General features: G+C 46.4%; 1 protein-coding gene across 1 annotated transcript in view; it reads left to right on the forward strand.

Moving 5' to 3' along the window:
* The window catches only part of NECTIN1 (nectin cell adhesion molecule 1), a 113,489-nt gene that overhangs the window by 12,536 nt on the left and 84,397 nt on the right, over positions 1 to 16,556 (forward strand). The window contains 1 exon segment of the mRNA XM_029283657.1: positions 1,099 to 1,310. Within this exon segment, the coding sequence (XP_029139490.1) occupies positions 1,099 to 1,310 (212 nt within the window).

Here is a 16,556-nt window from a genome sequence, read left to right on the forward strand (position 1 = left end):
AAATATATTTATGGCTGTGTCATTATTAAAATCTTTAAAAAATTTTCCCTATTTAAAATTCACCCTAGGTCAGTCCCGCTTGCTGAAAAAGCCATGTCTTGAGGGCGCGGCGGAAGGTTAAGAGATCCGGGATCGTCCGGATCTCGGGGGGTAGTTCGTTCCAGAGGGTGGGGGCACCCACAGAGAAGGCCCTCCCCCTCGCTTCTTTAGGGCCAGGGAACTAATTTAATTTTGTTTTTTTCATCCTATCCTTTTGTTGTTGTTTTTAAAAATCAAGCAGTTGTATATCAGAGGTTAGCAACATGGCAGCTGTAGGTCCCAAAAGATCCTCTCTTCTAAAACTTAATAATTTAAAATGTTTTTGAAACACTGAAATAAGATGGCAGCCCCCTCCCCCAACAGTTGGTGTTTTTAGGAGGTGACAAGAGATCTTGTGCAAAACTGGAGGCTTTTCCTTTGCACCCAGGCGTGTATTGCTCACTGTTGCTGCAAAATGATCTCTGTCACACCAATAAAAGAGAATATTTCCAGCTTGCAGGAAAGCAACCAAGCTCAGAGAGCACCAAGGACCCTGCAAAAAATCAACACTCGCATCAACCCTGGCAGAGCAAGCCACTTGTATATAAACAGAGAGCAAAACCCACTCCCTTCTAGCACTGATGATATTACCTAGTTGGGTCGTGAAACATCTGCAAGAAAACAATCCATGTTCAGAGAGCACCAAAGACTCCGCAGTTCATCCCTGAGCTACCAATATTCTCTTCTGTTGGTTAACAAAGAGGACTTCAGAGAAGAGACTTTAGAAGCTTGATAGCTTCCAAGGGATGTGTCCAGGCTGTGAGTTGGAGATGTTGTCTAGTTGAGTCATAAAACATCTGCAAGAAAACAGCCTAGCTCAGAGAGCACCTAGGACCCCATCGATTTTCTCTCTCTTCACCCAATCCCATGCAGGAGAAGATAGTTAGCCCAAGATCCTACTACATCATTGATCAGGAATTGCCCTCCAGATGGGTTTAAGCTATGTTAGTTAATAATTTAACACAACAGCAAGACACCCAATGACTGTTGAACTCAACCAGCCGCTGCTTGTAGAATTAGCTAGCCGGATGGCAAGCTTTCTGCTAATGGTCCAAGGGTTTTGTGTTCTGTTTTTGACAGGCTGAATAGCTCGCTGCCCGACAGTGCCGAAATTCAAAACAGCACTCTGTTCTTCAAAGGACCGGTCACATACAGCCTGTCGGCGACGTATATATGTGAAGCCACCAACACCATCGGCACCCGATCTGGGCAGGTGGAAGTGAATGTCACAGGTAGGCATTGCAAACCAAGTTGGCCTCTACCTTGTTGGGGGTTGCAAAAGATAAACCTAATTTAAGCTTCGGGCTACCTCTGTATTTATTTATTTATTTTACAAGCTTGCCTTGAGTTCTCACATTTTCTCTGCTCCTCTGGGAAAAAAGCTGTGGAATCCGGTGGGATTTTCTAGCCCTTCCATTTATTTACAAGGGTGTTTTTCACTAGGAGTGCTGGTTTTCCTGGAATTCCTGTTTCTTCTCCTGCTTTTCTCCTTTGGCTGGCAATATCTCAATTTAGCTCTCTCTTTTCCTTTGGTGCCCTTTCCACATCTGGTTCAAAGCCAGAAGGATGAAAGGCCATGAGAATCAGAAGGAGGGGTGCCAAAAAAATATATGAGAGGATGGGATGTCAAAAGACGTGCTACGAGGTCATGTCTGAAAAAGGATGAAACAGGGCTGGTGTTTTGTTCCTGCTGATTGTTTTCAAAAGGGATGTTTGTTTTTCAAAAGCTTTAGGAATAAAGTCACCAGTCAGGACTGCTGTAGTTGAGTCCCTGTTGGCTTTTCAGACTTCATTCTTAATTCCAAACATGTAGAGATTGTGTGTCCGTGTGTGTGTGTGTGTGTGTAAAGTTTCCCTCCAGAGTTGGCTAAGCCACAGAAGGAAGGGTTGACTAAGAGACAAGGTGTGACATTAGCAGAATTGATGGGCAGGAATCAGGAGAAAGAAGGATGGTCCTACAGTCAGAAGATAGCAAGAGATGACAGATGGAAATGCCATTTAGAGTCCTTCAGCTGGGGTCCTCCCAGTTGCAACTCCCATAATTCCCCTCCTCTTTCCTTTCAAAAGTTTTATTAATTTATAATATACGATACAATGAAAATACACAAGTAAATAGCGGAAAAGATGGGAAAGGGAGTTAGAGAAGTGAGGTAAGGGAGAAAAAAAGAGGAAAAAAAGGCATTGACTTCCAACTTCCTTTGGTGCAATAATAGGATATCAACTTCAAACCTCAACATAATTCCCCTCCTCTTGATGCCATACCAACCTTGAGAACACCAAGTTGGAAGGCTCAAGGGGAGGAAGTGATGTCATGCTATGCCAGCTGGGGAATTCTGGGAGTTGAAGTCCACAAGTCTTAAATGTTGCTAAGTTTGGAGACCCCTGTTCTAGAGGAATACATGAGTTTTGCTCTCAGAGAAACACATGGACCAGACAAAAAGTTCAACCGAGGTTCTGAAAAAGAAAATTCAAAAATATAATATAAAATCTCCTAATTGGGTTCTCGCCCAGCCCAGATGTTGGCCAGAGGGAAGCTTTAGCAGTAAGCTACGTCAATTCAGGCCAGCCCTGACGCTGAGGCTGGATTCGTTCCCCAATTTTCCCATTTTCTGAATAGTTATTTTGGATCCCTCTAGTCTAGGCATAAAAACTTGGAATATAAACCCTGGTCCATCTCTGCTACATCACTGCTTCTTATCATCTGCAGCTTTCTTAAAAGGGCATTTGCGCTCTGACTAGGGATGAAATCCAGTATATATATATTTTTTAATTTCATTTCATTTGGTCACTTTCAAGTTGAGTACCTGCGCTGTTTAATTCACGCAGTTGCTATTTTGCATTTGTTCTGCTCCGGTCAAACAGGTTGTGTAAATTTCCCAAAGCTACACAACCTCCTTGATGACAGTCAACACACTTTTAAAGGCACCTATAACTTTGCGGTATGGATGCACGTCATCTCTCTGGGTATCTTTACAGGCAGTCCTCACCTTACGACCACAAACGAGGCCCAAAACGTTTGTCGTTAAGTGAGACATTTGTTAAGAGAGCTTTGCCCGGTTTTACAACTTTTCTTGCCACCGTTGTTAAACGAATCACTACAGTTGTTAAATTAGCAACACGATTGTTAAGTGAATCTGGCTTCGCTTGGCAGAAGGTCGCAAAAGGGGATCACTTGACCCCGGAACCCTGCGACCATCATAAATACGAGTCAGTCTCCAAGCATCTGAATTTGGATCCTGTGACCCTGGGGATGCTGCAATGGTCATAAGTGTGAAAAACGGTCATAAGACACAACAACAACAACAACAACAACAACAACAAGAATAACAGCTTCCATCCTGCGATGATATCTGTAATACCATCAATTCAAATGTCCACATCTGCCTATCCCACTTGATAGGTAGACAAAAAGGCCAAATCCAGTCTGAACATCTGGCTGACTGTGTGATGATCAATAATAATAATAATAATAATAATAATAATAATAATAATAATAATAATAATAATAATAATAATAATAATAATAATAATAATAATAATATAACAACAGAGTTGGAAGGGACCTTGAAGGTCTTCTAGTCCAGCCCTCTGCTCAAGCTTTAAAAACTGGTTGTCCAGTCTCTTCTTAAAAACCTCCAGGGGGGGAGGGAGGGAGGGAGGGAGGGAAGGAAGGAAGGAAGGAAGGAAGGAAGGAAGGAAGGAAGGAAGGAAGGAAGGGAAAAAAGAATAGAACAACAGAATAGCAGAGCTGGAAGGGACCTTGGAGGTCTTCTAGTCCAGCCCTCTGCTCAAGCTTGACAAATGGTTGTCCAGTCTCTTCTTAAAAACCTCCAGTGATGGAGGGAGGGAGGGAGGGAGGAAGGAAGGAAGGAAGAATAGAACAACAGAATAGCAGAGCTGGAAGGGACCTTGGAGATCTTCTAGTCCAGCCCTCTGCTCAAGCTTGACAAATGGTTGTCCAGTCTCTTCTTATAAACCTCCAGTGATGGAGGGAGGGAGGGAGGGAGGAAGGAAGGAAGGAAGAATAGAACAACAGAATAACAGAGCTGGAAGGGACCTTGGAGGTCTTCTAGTCCAACCCCCTGCTCAGGCAGGAAACCCTATGCCATTTCAGACAAATGGTACTTTTTTCAGTGCCGTTGCAACTTGGAACAGTCACTTAACAAACTATTGTAAGTCAAGGATTACTGTTTCCCCCATGGCTCTTCCAGGTCCCCCTGCAACCGTCTCATAATTGGGAGTCTGGGGTGGAGTTTTATATCTTTGCAAAAACTGGACCGCAAGTCTAGCTTATCCGACCTTTTGGTTGCCAATGTGAGCTGTGGGAGAACCTAATAATTGCAGAAGGGGAAAAGCCACATCCTTCTCGTGATCTTTCCCAGCAGCTGGTAGCCATGAAGATAAAAAGGAGGGCGATTAAATAAGACCAAAAAAAATCCAGAATTTGCCAAAAAGAACAGATCAAGCAGCGCCTTCATGAATGATGGCACAGTATTAAAAACAGGCGTAACTCAGAAACAAATGGCCATGAACTGCAATGATTAAAATGCTTTGCTTTAAAAGAAAAAAAAAGGCAGCTGAACTACACATAGGCAGTTCCCGAGTTGCAACTGTTCATTGAACGACCTTTCCAAGGAACCAGGGACTGATGGCCAGTTCTCGCATTTACAACCATCGCGGCAGCCCAGGGTCACGTGATCAAAATTCGGGCACATGGTGACTAGGGTGTATTTACAAGGGTTGCAGCATCCGAAGTCACAAGGTCTCCGTTTCTGGCCTTCCCCGCCAGCTTCTTACAAACCAAGTCAATGGGGCAAGCCAGGTTCACTCCCTGCCTAGGGGAGATTCACTTAACAGCTGCAAAGATTCACTTAACGGCGGTAGCAGAAAGGGTAGTGTACTGGGGCATGCGCCTCTGTCTTAAGAACCGCCTCGCTGAGCGATGGAAACTTTGCTGCCCATTGTCACAAGTTGAATGGCGGTGCCAATTGGGGTCACTTATTGGATGACAAGGAGATTAGAGGCCCAAGGCCTCTAAAATGGGGGGGGTGCTACAGCTAAGAAGGCCCTGCCACTAACACCCAGCCCTTTGATCTCTCATAAAGCTGGTCCAGATGATCAACTGTTCATATGATTTAATCACCATCTTCTATTGTGGCTTTCCTAATGCTGGAAACCCTCCCCCCCAAAAAAAAGCTTTTTAAACAATCTGCTTTAAATGGGAATCCTTGTGACTCTTGATGCCAAAGGGAGTGTCAACTGCCTGCCTCCGTGTCCATTTTTTATTTTCCTAGGCCTTCGTTGCCCCCTACCCCAATGGTGGGATTCAAATATGTGAACAACCGGTTCTCTGTGTGGATGCCGCTTCCAGAAGTCCATTCTGGGCCTGGGCAACAAAAACTAGCTACCTGTTCTGCTGAAGTGGTGTGAACCGGCTGAATCCCACCACTGCCCTACCCTCTTAAATTTCAGTGCCTCCTTGGTATATTTTTCAGCCAGGGCAAAATGTAGCTTTCCATCCCAGGAGCTGATGCTATTTTTAAGGTCTGCTCTGCAGCCCAGAGAGAGGTTGAGAAGGCAAAAGGGCCTGAACCTGGCACCCACGTCCGAGGGACCCACTTGTTCCACACCCCATGGGTCATTCCTCATCCCCCAGGGAGGAACAGGCATGGCTGAGCTGACCGTGGTGGCCACACGGTCTGCCAGCTGAACGTTGCCAGTTAGGGCCCATTAAAACGAGGGTTCGGTGGAAATTGAATATTTTATTCTCACAATCTGTTCACGGAGTAGCTGCGCGTTGCAGTACATTTGTTAGCTTATGCTGGATCCAGCCAGCAAGGTGGGGAAGTCTATCACGGTTGGCTTGCGCAATCTTAATAAGAGGAGTCCAGGGAGAGAGGAAGCTTGGGGTTGAAGGGAGCATGCTTTGCTAACCATGCACATCTGGGCATGCATAGAGACGAGAGTTTCATGGATGGTTACTCCATTTTGCAGCCAGCCAGACTTCCTCATTCAAAAGTAGGCAGATTTAACTTTAACTGTTCTTTGAGAGCGTACACTTGTTTTTCAAGACACAATTCGCACCCACCATCCTGCTGCCTATGGTCAGATGTCCAGCCTGGGAGCTGCAAGCTTTGTTTCAATTGCTTGTTAGGAGAATGCTCAGCTGAACTCAGAAGGTTTCCTCCCCAGCTGTTTTGTGTGTGTGTGTGTGTGTGTGCGTGCGCGCGCGCGTGTGTGTAAGTTAATTTTGATTCTGGCAACTCCATAGACTTGGGAAGCCAGTTTTCTTACTGGTGGAAAGAGGTGGTGGAGGGTATTTAGCCCAACCCTTGCTTAGTGCAAAATCTAGACTCAAACATTCTTGTTAGAGGACCATCTACGGACGTTTTTCTCAACCTCAAGTAGGGGTGTCAGGAGTTGGTACATTCCAGTGACTCTGTGCCTAACTAGCATACACTGACCGATGAAGCTGCTTGGATGAGCATTGAAACATCTCAAACTAACAACAAAGAAATTAGTCCAAGTTGCCATGATTCAACCTTCAAACAGCTTTGCCTGGATGACTGAGAATCTTCATCGACATATTTCTCAATCTAAGCTACCTCAAGGTGGGTGGACGTCAACTCCCAGAATTCCGCAGCTAGCATGGTGGCTGGGGGAAGCGTGGGAGTTGAAGTCCTCCCATCTTAAAGGGGTTGAGGTTGAGAATGATTGGTCAAGTAACCTTTGTGGTAGCATCATCCTCATACATCCTCGCCAACATTATTGTGGTTGTCGTATCGATGTTTGTCTTTTGAGTGTTGAAGGCAGCATAACAGAACGACGGAGTTGAAAGGGACCTTGGAGGTCTTCTAGCCCAACCCCTGCTCAAGCAGGAGACCCCATACCATAAAAATCTTTCCTTGTTTGATTTCTGTGACCTCAAAGGTGCTCAAAGAAGCTGAGAAACGGAGTCTCTACAAAGGACAATCTAAGCCTAGATCTCCCCTTGCCTAGTATAGGTAGACCTCGGCATACGACCAATCACTTAGCAACCATTGAAAGTTACAATGGACTCCCCCAAAAGGTACTTACAACCCAGTTCTGAAGTCCCAACTACCACACAAACACCCTGCGCAATTTGGACACAATGGTTCGCTTTACAACCAAAGTTACAAAATCAGGTTGGTCTGGTGATGTCCCTCTTGGTGACCCTCACACCATACCTAATCCTCACCTGTACAGAACTGTGTTGATTTTCCAACAAAGGAGTGCCAGTTTATAACCATGTTAAATCACACTCCCGGCCTTGGCTCGACCACTTAAGCTTGGATGGAGACACCCCAACGGTGGAGATCCAGACTGAGAGGAAGAAGCAAATCAGACGATAACAGATGTCCTTAAGACATCGGCCAGATTTGGCCAAGTTAACTCATACTTTTCTTCATTCCGTCTCTCAGTCTGGGGTTTCAGGGATAATCTCCTTCCTCACCCACCCACTCCCCCCTCCCTCTCTCCCCCCTCAAGAGAATGAATGGTAGGGATTCTTGGATCAAATAAGCTAAGCGATCTCCCAGCCAAGGTGTCTTCTATCACTTGGCAGTCTTAAGCAGGAGGCAAGCTTCTCGGTGACTAATTAAACCAGAAAAAAGCAAGATCCTTTTAGTCCCAGTGCTGTCAAGTACCTTGATCCAGCAGCAACAGCTGGGGATAGAAGGAGGGAGGGAGGGAAGGAGGGAGATTGGGGCACCCAAAAGAGATGCTCTTTTTCAAAATCTGTTGGGGGGTCCATCGGAAGGAAAGCAGGAAGTTTAAGGCCCAACATCCTCCATGGACGCATGCAGATGTGGTTTCAAGAGCAAAGCTCAGTGGGCAGAATGGATGTTGGTTTGGGGGACAATCTCTGGGAACCTGACTGTCCAGTCCCCCCAGTTTGCAGAAATGAAGACGGGACTGGGGCCTCTACACCCCCTCCCCCCAAAGCTCTTGATTGACAGGCAGTAGGTGAGATTAAAACCCAGCTGGCTCCAGTCTCCAAAATTGTCAGGGCTTGAAACATCAGCAGCAGCTGCAAAACTTCTGGATAGGCTTTCAAGGGGTTGCCCCTGCAGCCTGATTAAGCCCCCCCATTTTCCCCCCTGTTAGACATGCTGCCTGTCTAAGGGTAGGGGTGGTTGCAGACTTCTTCCCAACCCCAAATCCAGGCCAGGGTTTGGGAGAGATGCTTCTCAATTTCCTGAGTTTCATTTGCTCCATAAATTAGGATTCAAAGTCAGTTTTGAAGCCAGAGGAGATTAAGAATGTCCTCAAAGAGGTGGTGGTACCCCTGGAGCGCTATAGCACCATCTTAAAAGTGACCTTATCTTGTAGGAAAACCAGGGAATCTGTTTCCTAACGCTAAGTAGTAACCTTGGGATATTATTAATGAGGTTGCCCGAGCATGTGCAAAGTATCTTGGCAGTGTCAAGGCTTGGCAGGCTGCAAATCACAAGAGAAATCTTTTTAAATTGTTTCTATTCTATTTTTGAAAAGATTTGTAAGAAAGGAAAAAACAGGAAGTAGACAAACAATAAAAGAGGAGAAAAGAGCAGAAAAAAAGTAAATTAACTCGGAATTTATAAGCTTTAGGATTAAAGTGGAACACATTTGTTAGGCTAGGATTTACAGTATTTCATCCATTTGCTTTGCGTATGAATTCCTTGTATTGCTTTAAAAATGGAAGGACGTTGTTGCAGTCTAAGTAATATATAAATCCAACTAGCAGTCATCATGATGGTATAAATGCAACTTGTTTTTTTAGGAAATGAATGTGCTGGGAGTTCAGAATTAGGGGATCAGAAACTGAGTTAAATCATAAATATGCATACTAATTGCTCTCTGTAGGTGCTCAGATTTACAGCAGGCCCTTTCCGTCTCCCTCCCTGTTTTTCAAAAAACATTTTAAGAAGCTCCAGTTTACCTGTTTACCTGAAAAACTCTGATGACTAGAAAATTGCTTATGCTAAGGAAGAAAAAAATCTCCATACTTTCTGCTATGATTAGTTGTTTTCGTGGAAATCCACACATTTAGGAAGATTAGGATGCTTTTTTTTCTCCTCTTTGATCAGAAACATGCTTGCATGTATAGAAGTTCCATGAGATATGCTGTTTCTCCTTGACCAGCCTGGGATTTGGCGTGCTAAGGCAGTGTTTCTCAATCTTGGCATCTTGAACATGTGTGGACTTCAACTCCCAGAATTCCCCAGGCAGCAAAACTGGCTGGAGAATTCTAGAAATTGAAGTCCATACATCTTCAAGTTGCCAAGGTTGAGAAACACTGCGCTAGAGAGACCCATCAAAGCATTTCCACCCATTTAGGATTCCTGCGTGGAATTCTCATATTGAGAAGCAGAGCCGGATTGCAGGGGTGGGAGGGTATCTGACTTCCCTGAGGTCTAGAAACTTGATGGACCCTTTCCTCGAGCTGTAAGTCAGAGACTCGAGTCAGCAGAGAATTGAACATGGCCTTTTCATGTCCAGCTGTGTGAGAAAACAGACTTGGCCAGTGGACCTTCTCCCGTTGTCCATCAGGAACAGGTGGAACCCGTACGATTCATCTCTCTGGAATGGATCTCAGAAGGCTTCCTTACCTAGGAGAGGAGATTTCCAGCTCTCCAGCAGGCCCAAAGCACATGGACTCCTTGTTAAATAAATCTCCCATTGTCCTTCTCTGGTGGGATAAAAGGAACGCTGCAAGCTTGGCTCTTCACCAGACAAAAACCCAGAACGATCCTTCGATTTTCTTCTGGTCCAGCTGCTGTCCCAGGAGACCGAGCTGTTGGCAGGGGGACAGAATGCTTGACTTGAAGGCAACAGCTGTTGGGGCAAAGAAGAGGAGGGAAAGACCCATAGTAGCTCTTTAGGACGCGCAGGCCTCCTCTTTTTAATGGCAGCAGGATTGGAGAGCTTTCTAGATGGGAAGGAGGAGCGTGGTTCCCTCCCTCTGCTTGGCTTCCCTTTGGTCTTCTTTCTCCTTCCAATTCCATCCAGGCGCTAGGAACTCTAGCATTTGGGGGCCAACTTGGATGGTAGGATCTCCAGCTTCAGCCCACCGGTTCTCCTAGAAGATTCATCCCTGAAAAAGCACCACATAAGAAGATCTGAATTAGGGTGGGGAAGGAAACAGTGCTAAACAACAATCTCTGACCCACCAACTTCCTTGAAGAGATTTATTATTATTTTTTTGAAGACCACTGCAATCCGTCACCATCAAACGTACCTGCGTAGGAAAGGACCACTGAAAGAACTCCACATTTGCAGTCCTCCGTCGCGTGAAGAAGGTGCCCTTCTGCTCTGGAAACAAACAACCAGAGGAAGAAGTCTCTCCTTTCTCAGATAAAATATTTATTAGGCAAGAAGGTCAAACTAACAAGACAAGAATTCCGGCAAGGAATTTATACTTTCAAATAAGAATCTGGATATACATAATTCAAACAGATGTAATCTCTCCGGCTGGCTGGCTTCCTAGGCAGGGGAGACGTAGGTAGCCTCTTCTAGGGCGGAAGAGGGCAGCTGGGCACCTGCAAAAGTTTTGGCCAACCATCAGTAGCCATCTTAGCAATGAGAAAACTCTCCTAGCAAAAGTAAAGAGCTGAAACTCAAACAGGCTTGCTTCCTGACAGCGAGGACAATTAACCCACTGGTTAATTCTCAGCTTGCCTCCAGAAATTATGGGCGCACTGGAGGCTTTTAAGAAGAGGCTAGACAGTCACTTGTCTGAGATGGTATAGGTTCTCCTGCTTGAGCGGGGGCTGGACTAGAAGACCTCCAAGGTCCCTACCAGCTTCTATTCTATTCTATTCTATTCTATTCCTTATTCTATTCCTTGTTCTGTTCTATTCTGTTCTATTCTATTCCTTATTCTATTCCTTATTCTATTCTATTCTACTCTATTCTATTCGAGTATGACTAAAGAGATGGCTGATCAGGCCTGAAGGCCTCCCTCCTGGCTGGGAAAATTTTAAGAATCGGGGTTCAGAACATTGGGAGGACACCAGGATGGCCAGGGTTACCTTGGGTTCGAAGGAGAAAGCAAAACTAAGCCAAAACATCTTTTGGAGGACAGTCCAAATCTGCAAGATGGAAGGCAGGAAATCCCCCTGCTCCTTTTAAGTACAGGTAGTCCTCAACCTACGGCCACAATTGAACCCCAGATTTCTGTTGTTAAGCAAGACAGTTGTTAAGTGAATTTTGCCCCACTTTACGACCTTTCTTCCCACCCTGGTGAAGGCAGATCACTGCAGATGTCAAGCTAATAACACGGCTGTTAAGCGAATCTAGCTTCCCCATTGACTCTGCTTGTCAGAAGGTCGCCAAAGGGGATCACGTGACCCTGGGACGCTGCAGCCGTCATAAGTGTGAGTCAGTTGTCAAGCATCCGAATGTAAATCACGTGAAGGTGCCGCAACGGTCATCGGTGTGAAAAAAAAGGTCCCGAGTCCCTTTTCTTCGATGCCGTTGTAACGTCAGACAGCCACTGAATGAACTGCTGTAAGCCTGTATTGTGATTATCTGCTATTTTTAAAGAGGACCCTGGTCAGGAGAAGCAGCCTTAGGCTGAAACTTCCATTGTTATCAATACAGAAGAATATTTGGAGCTGGGGATTGAAACGAGGGGTCCTTGGTGCTCTCTGAGCTTGGTTGTTTTCTTGCAGACCTTGCCTGACCCAAACTAGGTTACATCATCCACATGTAGTACTGTCTGCAAGAAATGTCTTCAAGAAAACCACCAAGCTCGGAGAGCACCAAGGACCCCTCCCTTCCGTTGCATTGCGAAGGGTAACCACACAACAAAAATCTTCGGTCTCTATCTCCACCAAGTGGCAGTGTTGAGAAGGTCCCACCCATCATCTGCTCTCCTCCTGGGTTTCTTTCCCTGGAAAGCCCTCCCTCCTTTCTTCCCCTCCTGTTTAGAATCGGAATAGAGCTGGAAGGGACCTTGGAGGTCTTCTAGTCCAGCCCCCCTGCTCAAGCAGGAGACCCTATACCATTTCAGGCAAGTGGCTGTCCAGTCTCTTCATAAAAACCTCCTGTGATGGAGCACCCATGATTTCTGAAGGCAAGCTATTCCACTGGTTTATTATTCCACAGTTCCGGGTTGCTTCTCTCCTTGATTAGTTTCCATCCATCATTTCTTATCCTGCCTTCTGGTGCTTTGGAAAATAAGTTGACCCCCTTTTCTTTTGTGGCAGCTTCTCAAATATTTTCTCTTTTTCTAGATGAACCAGAAGGGATTCTTAGCTTCTATTAGCCCTGGACTTTCCTGGCATCTCTCAGTGAAGTCAGTTGCCCATATAGTCTCGTCATCATCTGTGTTGAGAATAGCATCCCTGGCATTGTTCAGAATTGGGTTCTAGCAGGCTGGTCAAAACCCGGAAAGGGTTAGGGGTTGGTGGAAGGAATAGCCTTTCTAAGAGAGAAAATCGATGCAAATGGGTGAATTCTTGCAGGCAACCCCATGGGGGGGGGGGAGAATGTCATGGAAACCAAGTCTCATCAGGGTTGTGTGACAAGGATCAGCATCTTGCCCTTTTCCTGCTGAATTGAGAATAAGGAGGCAGGTAAAAGAGGAAGAGAATTGGGACCAAGGGATTTTCTTTCCCCGGGACGTTCTGACCTGGAAAAACCTGAGTCTAGCACACTTCACACATGTCTTTGCTCACCTCTGGGGGGGGGGGGCAGACCTCTTGCTTGAAATGTGCTTGCCTTATCAAGGTGATGCCTCCTACGCATCGCCCTTAACTGGGAGTGCAAACCAGGGTATAGTAGGGGGAAACCGCTTTCCCCTTTTCTTTCATTTTTGTAGCATCTTTCTTACGGAAAAATCCACCCAGTCCCTGTTCCTGCAGAACCCTTGTCCTGTGTCAGAGTGAAACCTCAAAGGGTGGGAGGGAAGAGGGCCTCTGAGCATAATACAGACAAGCTCAGAATCGCATGTGAGGATTTGGAGAGTGTGGTGTGTATCAGACAGAAACAACTCTCAGGGTCTCTGGCCAACACTTGGAGTTATCCAGAATGTCAAAAAGGGCAAGCAATTTCAAGCCTAAGATTAGTAAGAGGAAATCACTCAATCTAGAACTGGAGAGAAATCATATTGACTATACAGCAAAACCTTAATATAATAAAGCTTTATGGGAGAAGAGTGTCTGTTAAATCCACAAGAAAGCCTTCATTTAAAGGACAGATCCATAATGTAGTGAACCGAATTAGAAGCAAAAAAAATGTCCACTAAATCCAAAGTCTGCTAAATCAACTTCTGTTACATGGACCGCATTTAGTATTTACTTTTGATTTTGTTTAAATGGTAAATCAAATGGGATCCAATTTAGTGTTTTGCCCCGATGCATTTGGCTGCACCTTTTCCCAGCACAACGGCTGCAGTTCATGCGTTCCTTTGTGTGCAAATGTTTATTTAATGCATGTGAGTCTGAACAGAGCTTGTGTCTTTGCATGCATGCTTTCTACGCCACCTTTTCTCACTTCTACACTTTGCTTGGAATAATAATTCACAGAGAGGGTTACACTTTGTGTAGAGGGTTACTCTACGTGCCCATTCCCTTGGCACAAAGTAGCTCACTTTATTATTATTATTATTTTGGGAAGACAAGCCGGTGCTTTCTCTTATGTGCAATTTGTGTGATAAGAGTTGAGAAGATTTGGTTGTTTGAGAGAGGATGGACCTGACATCAGACATGGTAACGAGTCTTGGCTTTCCAGAAACTCAGCCCCACTTTTAGTAACACACACTCAGGCCAAAGGCAGAGAGATAAGCCAAGCCTTCAGGGTTTTCTGTTCAGGTCTTTGAGGTCCTCTGCAAAGCCTCCTTCTTCTCCACATCATGTGGTGGAAAAGCTCGAGTAGATAAGCAGGAACGCACAATTCCCCAGCCAGGCAGGATTGTTACCTCAATCTGACTCTCAGGGGTGGGAAAAGAAAGGCCAGGGGGTCTGCTAACTGGAAAAGGCAGAGGAAAAAGGCTGGGGACAGGTCATCTTTCGTGGTCCCACCAGATGTTCATCCTAATAGATGGGACTCACCTGTCTTCCCACCTTATTGGGTCAGGTGGATGTACAGTAGTAGAAGAGAGGCTGTCCTTCAAATAGCCTGGCCCCCAAGCCATGTAGGGCTTTAAAGGTGATAACCAGCACCTTGAATTGGATCCAGAAGCAGACAGGCAGTCTGGGCAGTCCCTGCACAAGAGGTGACCTCTGTGCCAGGCTTAGTCTGGGTTACAAACATGGCCTCCTACCTCTTTGTTCAGTCTTGTTGGTGCCTCTCCTGATTTGGGTGCCTGTCAGTTCTTAATATCCCTCATGCAAACAAGATGAGCTCACGAACCACATGAGATCTGATCCTCCTGAGGAATTAATGCTTATAAACAGGAAGCCTTCTTGGGGATTGACTAAATATTTAGCAGGTAGATCCAGGCAGAATGTTATGTTGGTATTTGCAAGAGGACACAGAGAGGGAATTCGTTCCAAGGGTTGGACACTGTTGGGAAACACCCAGCCTGGCAGGGAGGAGGGAAGAGCTAGCCTGGAGTCACTGCGCAACCACAAAAGGGCCAGGACCCACCCCGCTCTCCCAAGTTCCTTGGAGCCTTCCCTATTGGCTCCCAAAAGTAGGCAGCCAGACTGGGGAGATTCCTGTATTAAAGGCAGAGCATAATAAAGTAGTTAACTCAGATTATGCATGTGTGGGTCCGCAGTTTGCACCCAACAGATATTATGAGTTTCCTGAAGGTCTCTCAAGGGGATGCACCTTCTTGTGGAGCCCAGTGTTGGGTGCTGGCTGAAATGGGGAAGAAATGTGATTTGATATAAGGTGATTATATGCAGTGCTGATGGAGTGCCTTGGTTGAGAATTACCAGCATTTCCACAACAGGCTGTGTGGGAGGACAAGGTTTTTCTGACCACAAAGCTGGGTATGAAAAGCCCAAATCAGGGCTTCCATAGGTAGGCACTTCCTGCCCCCTTCCCTGGCTTTCCCTCCCCTTTTCCTTCTCCTCATCTCCCCCCGATTTTTTGAAATTATTATTATTATTTTCAAGTCTGAAAGCATGTGTTTGCCATTCCTCACAGACTGATGCTTGTTCCCCCTTCCATCTGTCTTTTCCTACCCAGAATTCCCCTACACCCCGTCTCCACCGGGCACATCCGTGGCACATCCGACCGTCCCCACTGCCGTGATTGGGGGCGTGGTGGGCGGAGCCTCGTTGGTCGTAGTGGTGGCCGTGGTCGTCCTTATGGTGCTCCGCCACCGGCGCCACACTTTCAAGGGCGATTACAGCACCAAGAAGCACGTCTATGGCAACGGGTACAGCAAGGCGGGCATCCCCCAGCATCACCCACCCATGGCCCAGAACCTCCAGTATCCTGACGATTCAGATGACGAGAAAAAGCCCGGCCCGCTGGGCAGCAACAGCTACGAGGACGAAGATGATGATGGCGCCGGGGCTGAGCGGAAACACCGGTCCTGTCCCAACAAGTACGAGGAGGACTCCAAGCGGCCTTACTTCACAGTGGACGAGGGCGAAGCACACTCTGAAGCCTACAACGAACGGACACTTGGATTCCAGTATGACCCCGAGCAACTGGACATAGCCGATAACATGGTCTCTCAGAATGACGGGTCTTTTATTTCCAAAAAAGAGTGGTATGTGTAGCTTGGTCCACCTTCTCCCCTTTCTTGCCCTCTCTTCACCGGCCATGCCCCAGAGCTGTTGGCCGCTCCGCAGAACCCGTGTGCCTTGTCACACACCCAGAGCCCCCTGCCCATCCCAACACACGCACACCCAGAGACATCCATCAGCTGGGGAGTGGGACACAGTACAGGGACACTTTGGAAGCCAACGAGAACTTCCACTACTTTGGGGGCACCCCAGAAGAGGCAAAGCAGGGGAGTTGGGGGCGGGAGGGATGTTGCTTGGCTTATGAATTTAGTTTTCTTTGGGAGAGGAGAGCAATGTTTCTTCTCCCCTGCTTAATTTCTCCGACAGAGATTGGTCCCTTACAGTGTCGTTTGTACTGATCAGTGGTGGCTTTGATGTTAATACTTTAATTATTATTGCCTGTCTTTGTATAGTATACCGATCCCACCCCATCTACACCTCCGGTGTCTCTTGGTCAGCCTGTGGTCTTCTCTCACCCTCCCACCCCTTTCAGAAACACTGGAGTTTGTTTATGGTCTTATGTTTGGGGAGGGGAGGGGGCCAAAGGCACACACACACCCCCGCGGACTTTGGAAGGCAAGGTGGGGCTGGGGGCTGCCGAAACCGAAAGCACAAACGCGCAGAATCGGGGCCAAGAGCTTTGCTCCTTTTCAACTCTCCTGGATCTCTGTGCCTGTATCTTCCTTTCAGCATCTTTGGTGGCCATTTCCCACAATGCACTTGTGGAAAGAGAAGGATCACCTGCCTTTATCCGTGGCCACCAAAACAAACAAACAAAAAAAGACT

Source organism: Protobothrops mucrosquamatus, unplaced genomic scaffold, assembly GCF_001527695.2.
Source record: "Protobothrops mucrosquamatus isolate PMUCROS unplaced genomic scaffold, P.Mucros_1.0 scaffold169, whole genome shotgun sequence".
Classification (NCBI taxonomy): Eukaryota; Metazoa; Chordata; class Lepidosauria; order Squamata; family Viperidae; genus Protobothrops; species Protobothrops mucrosquamatus.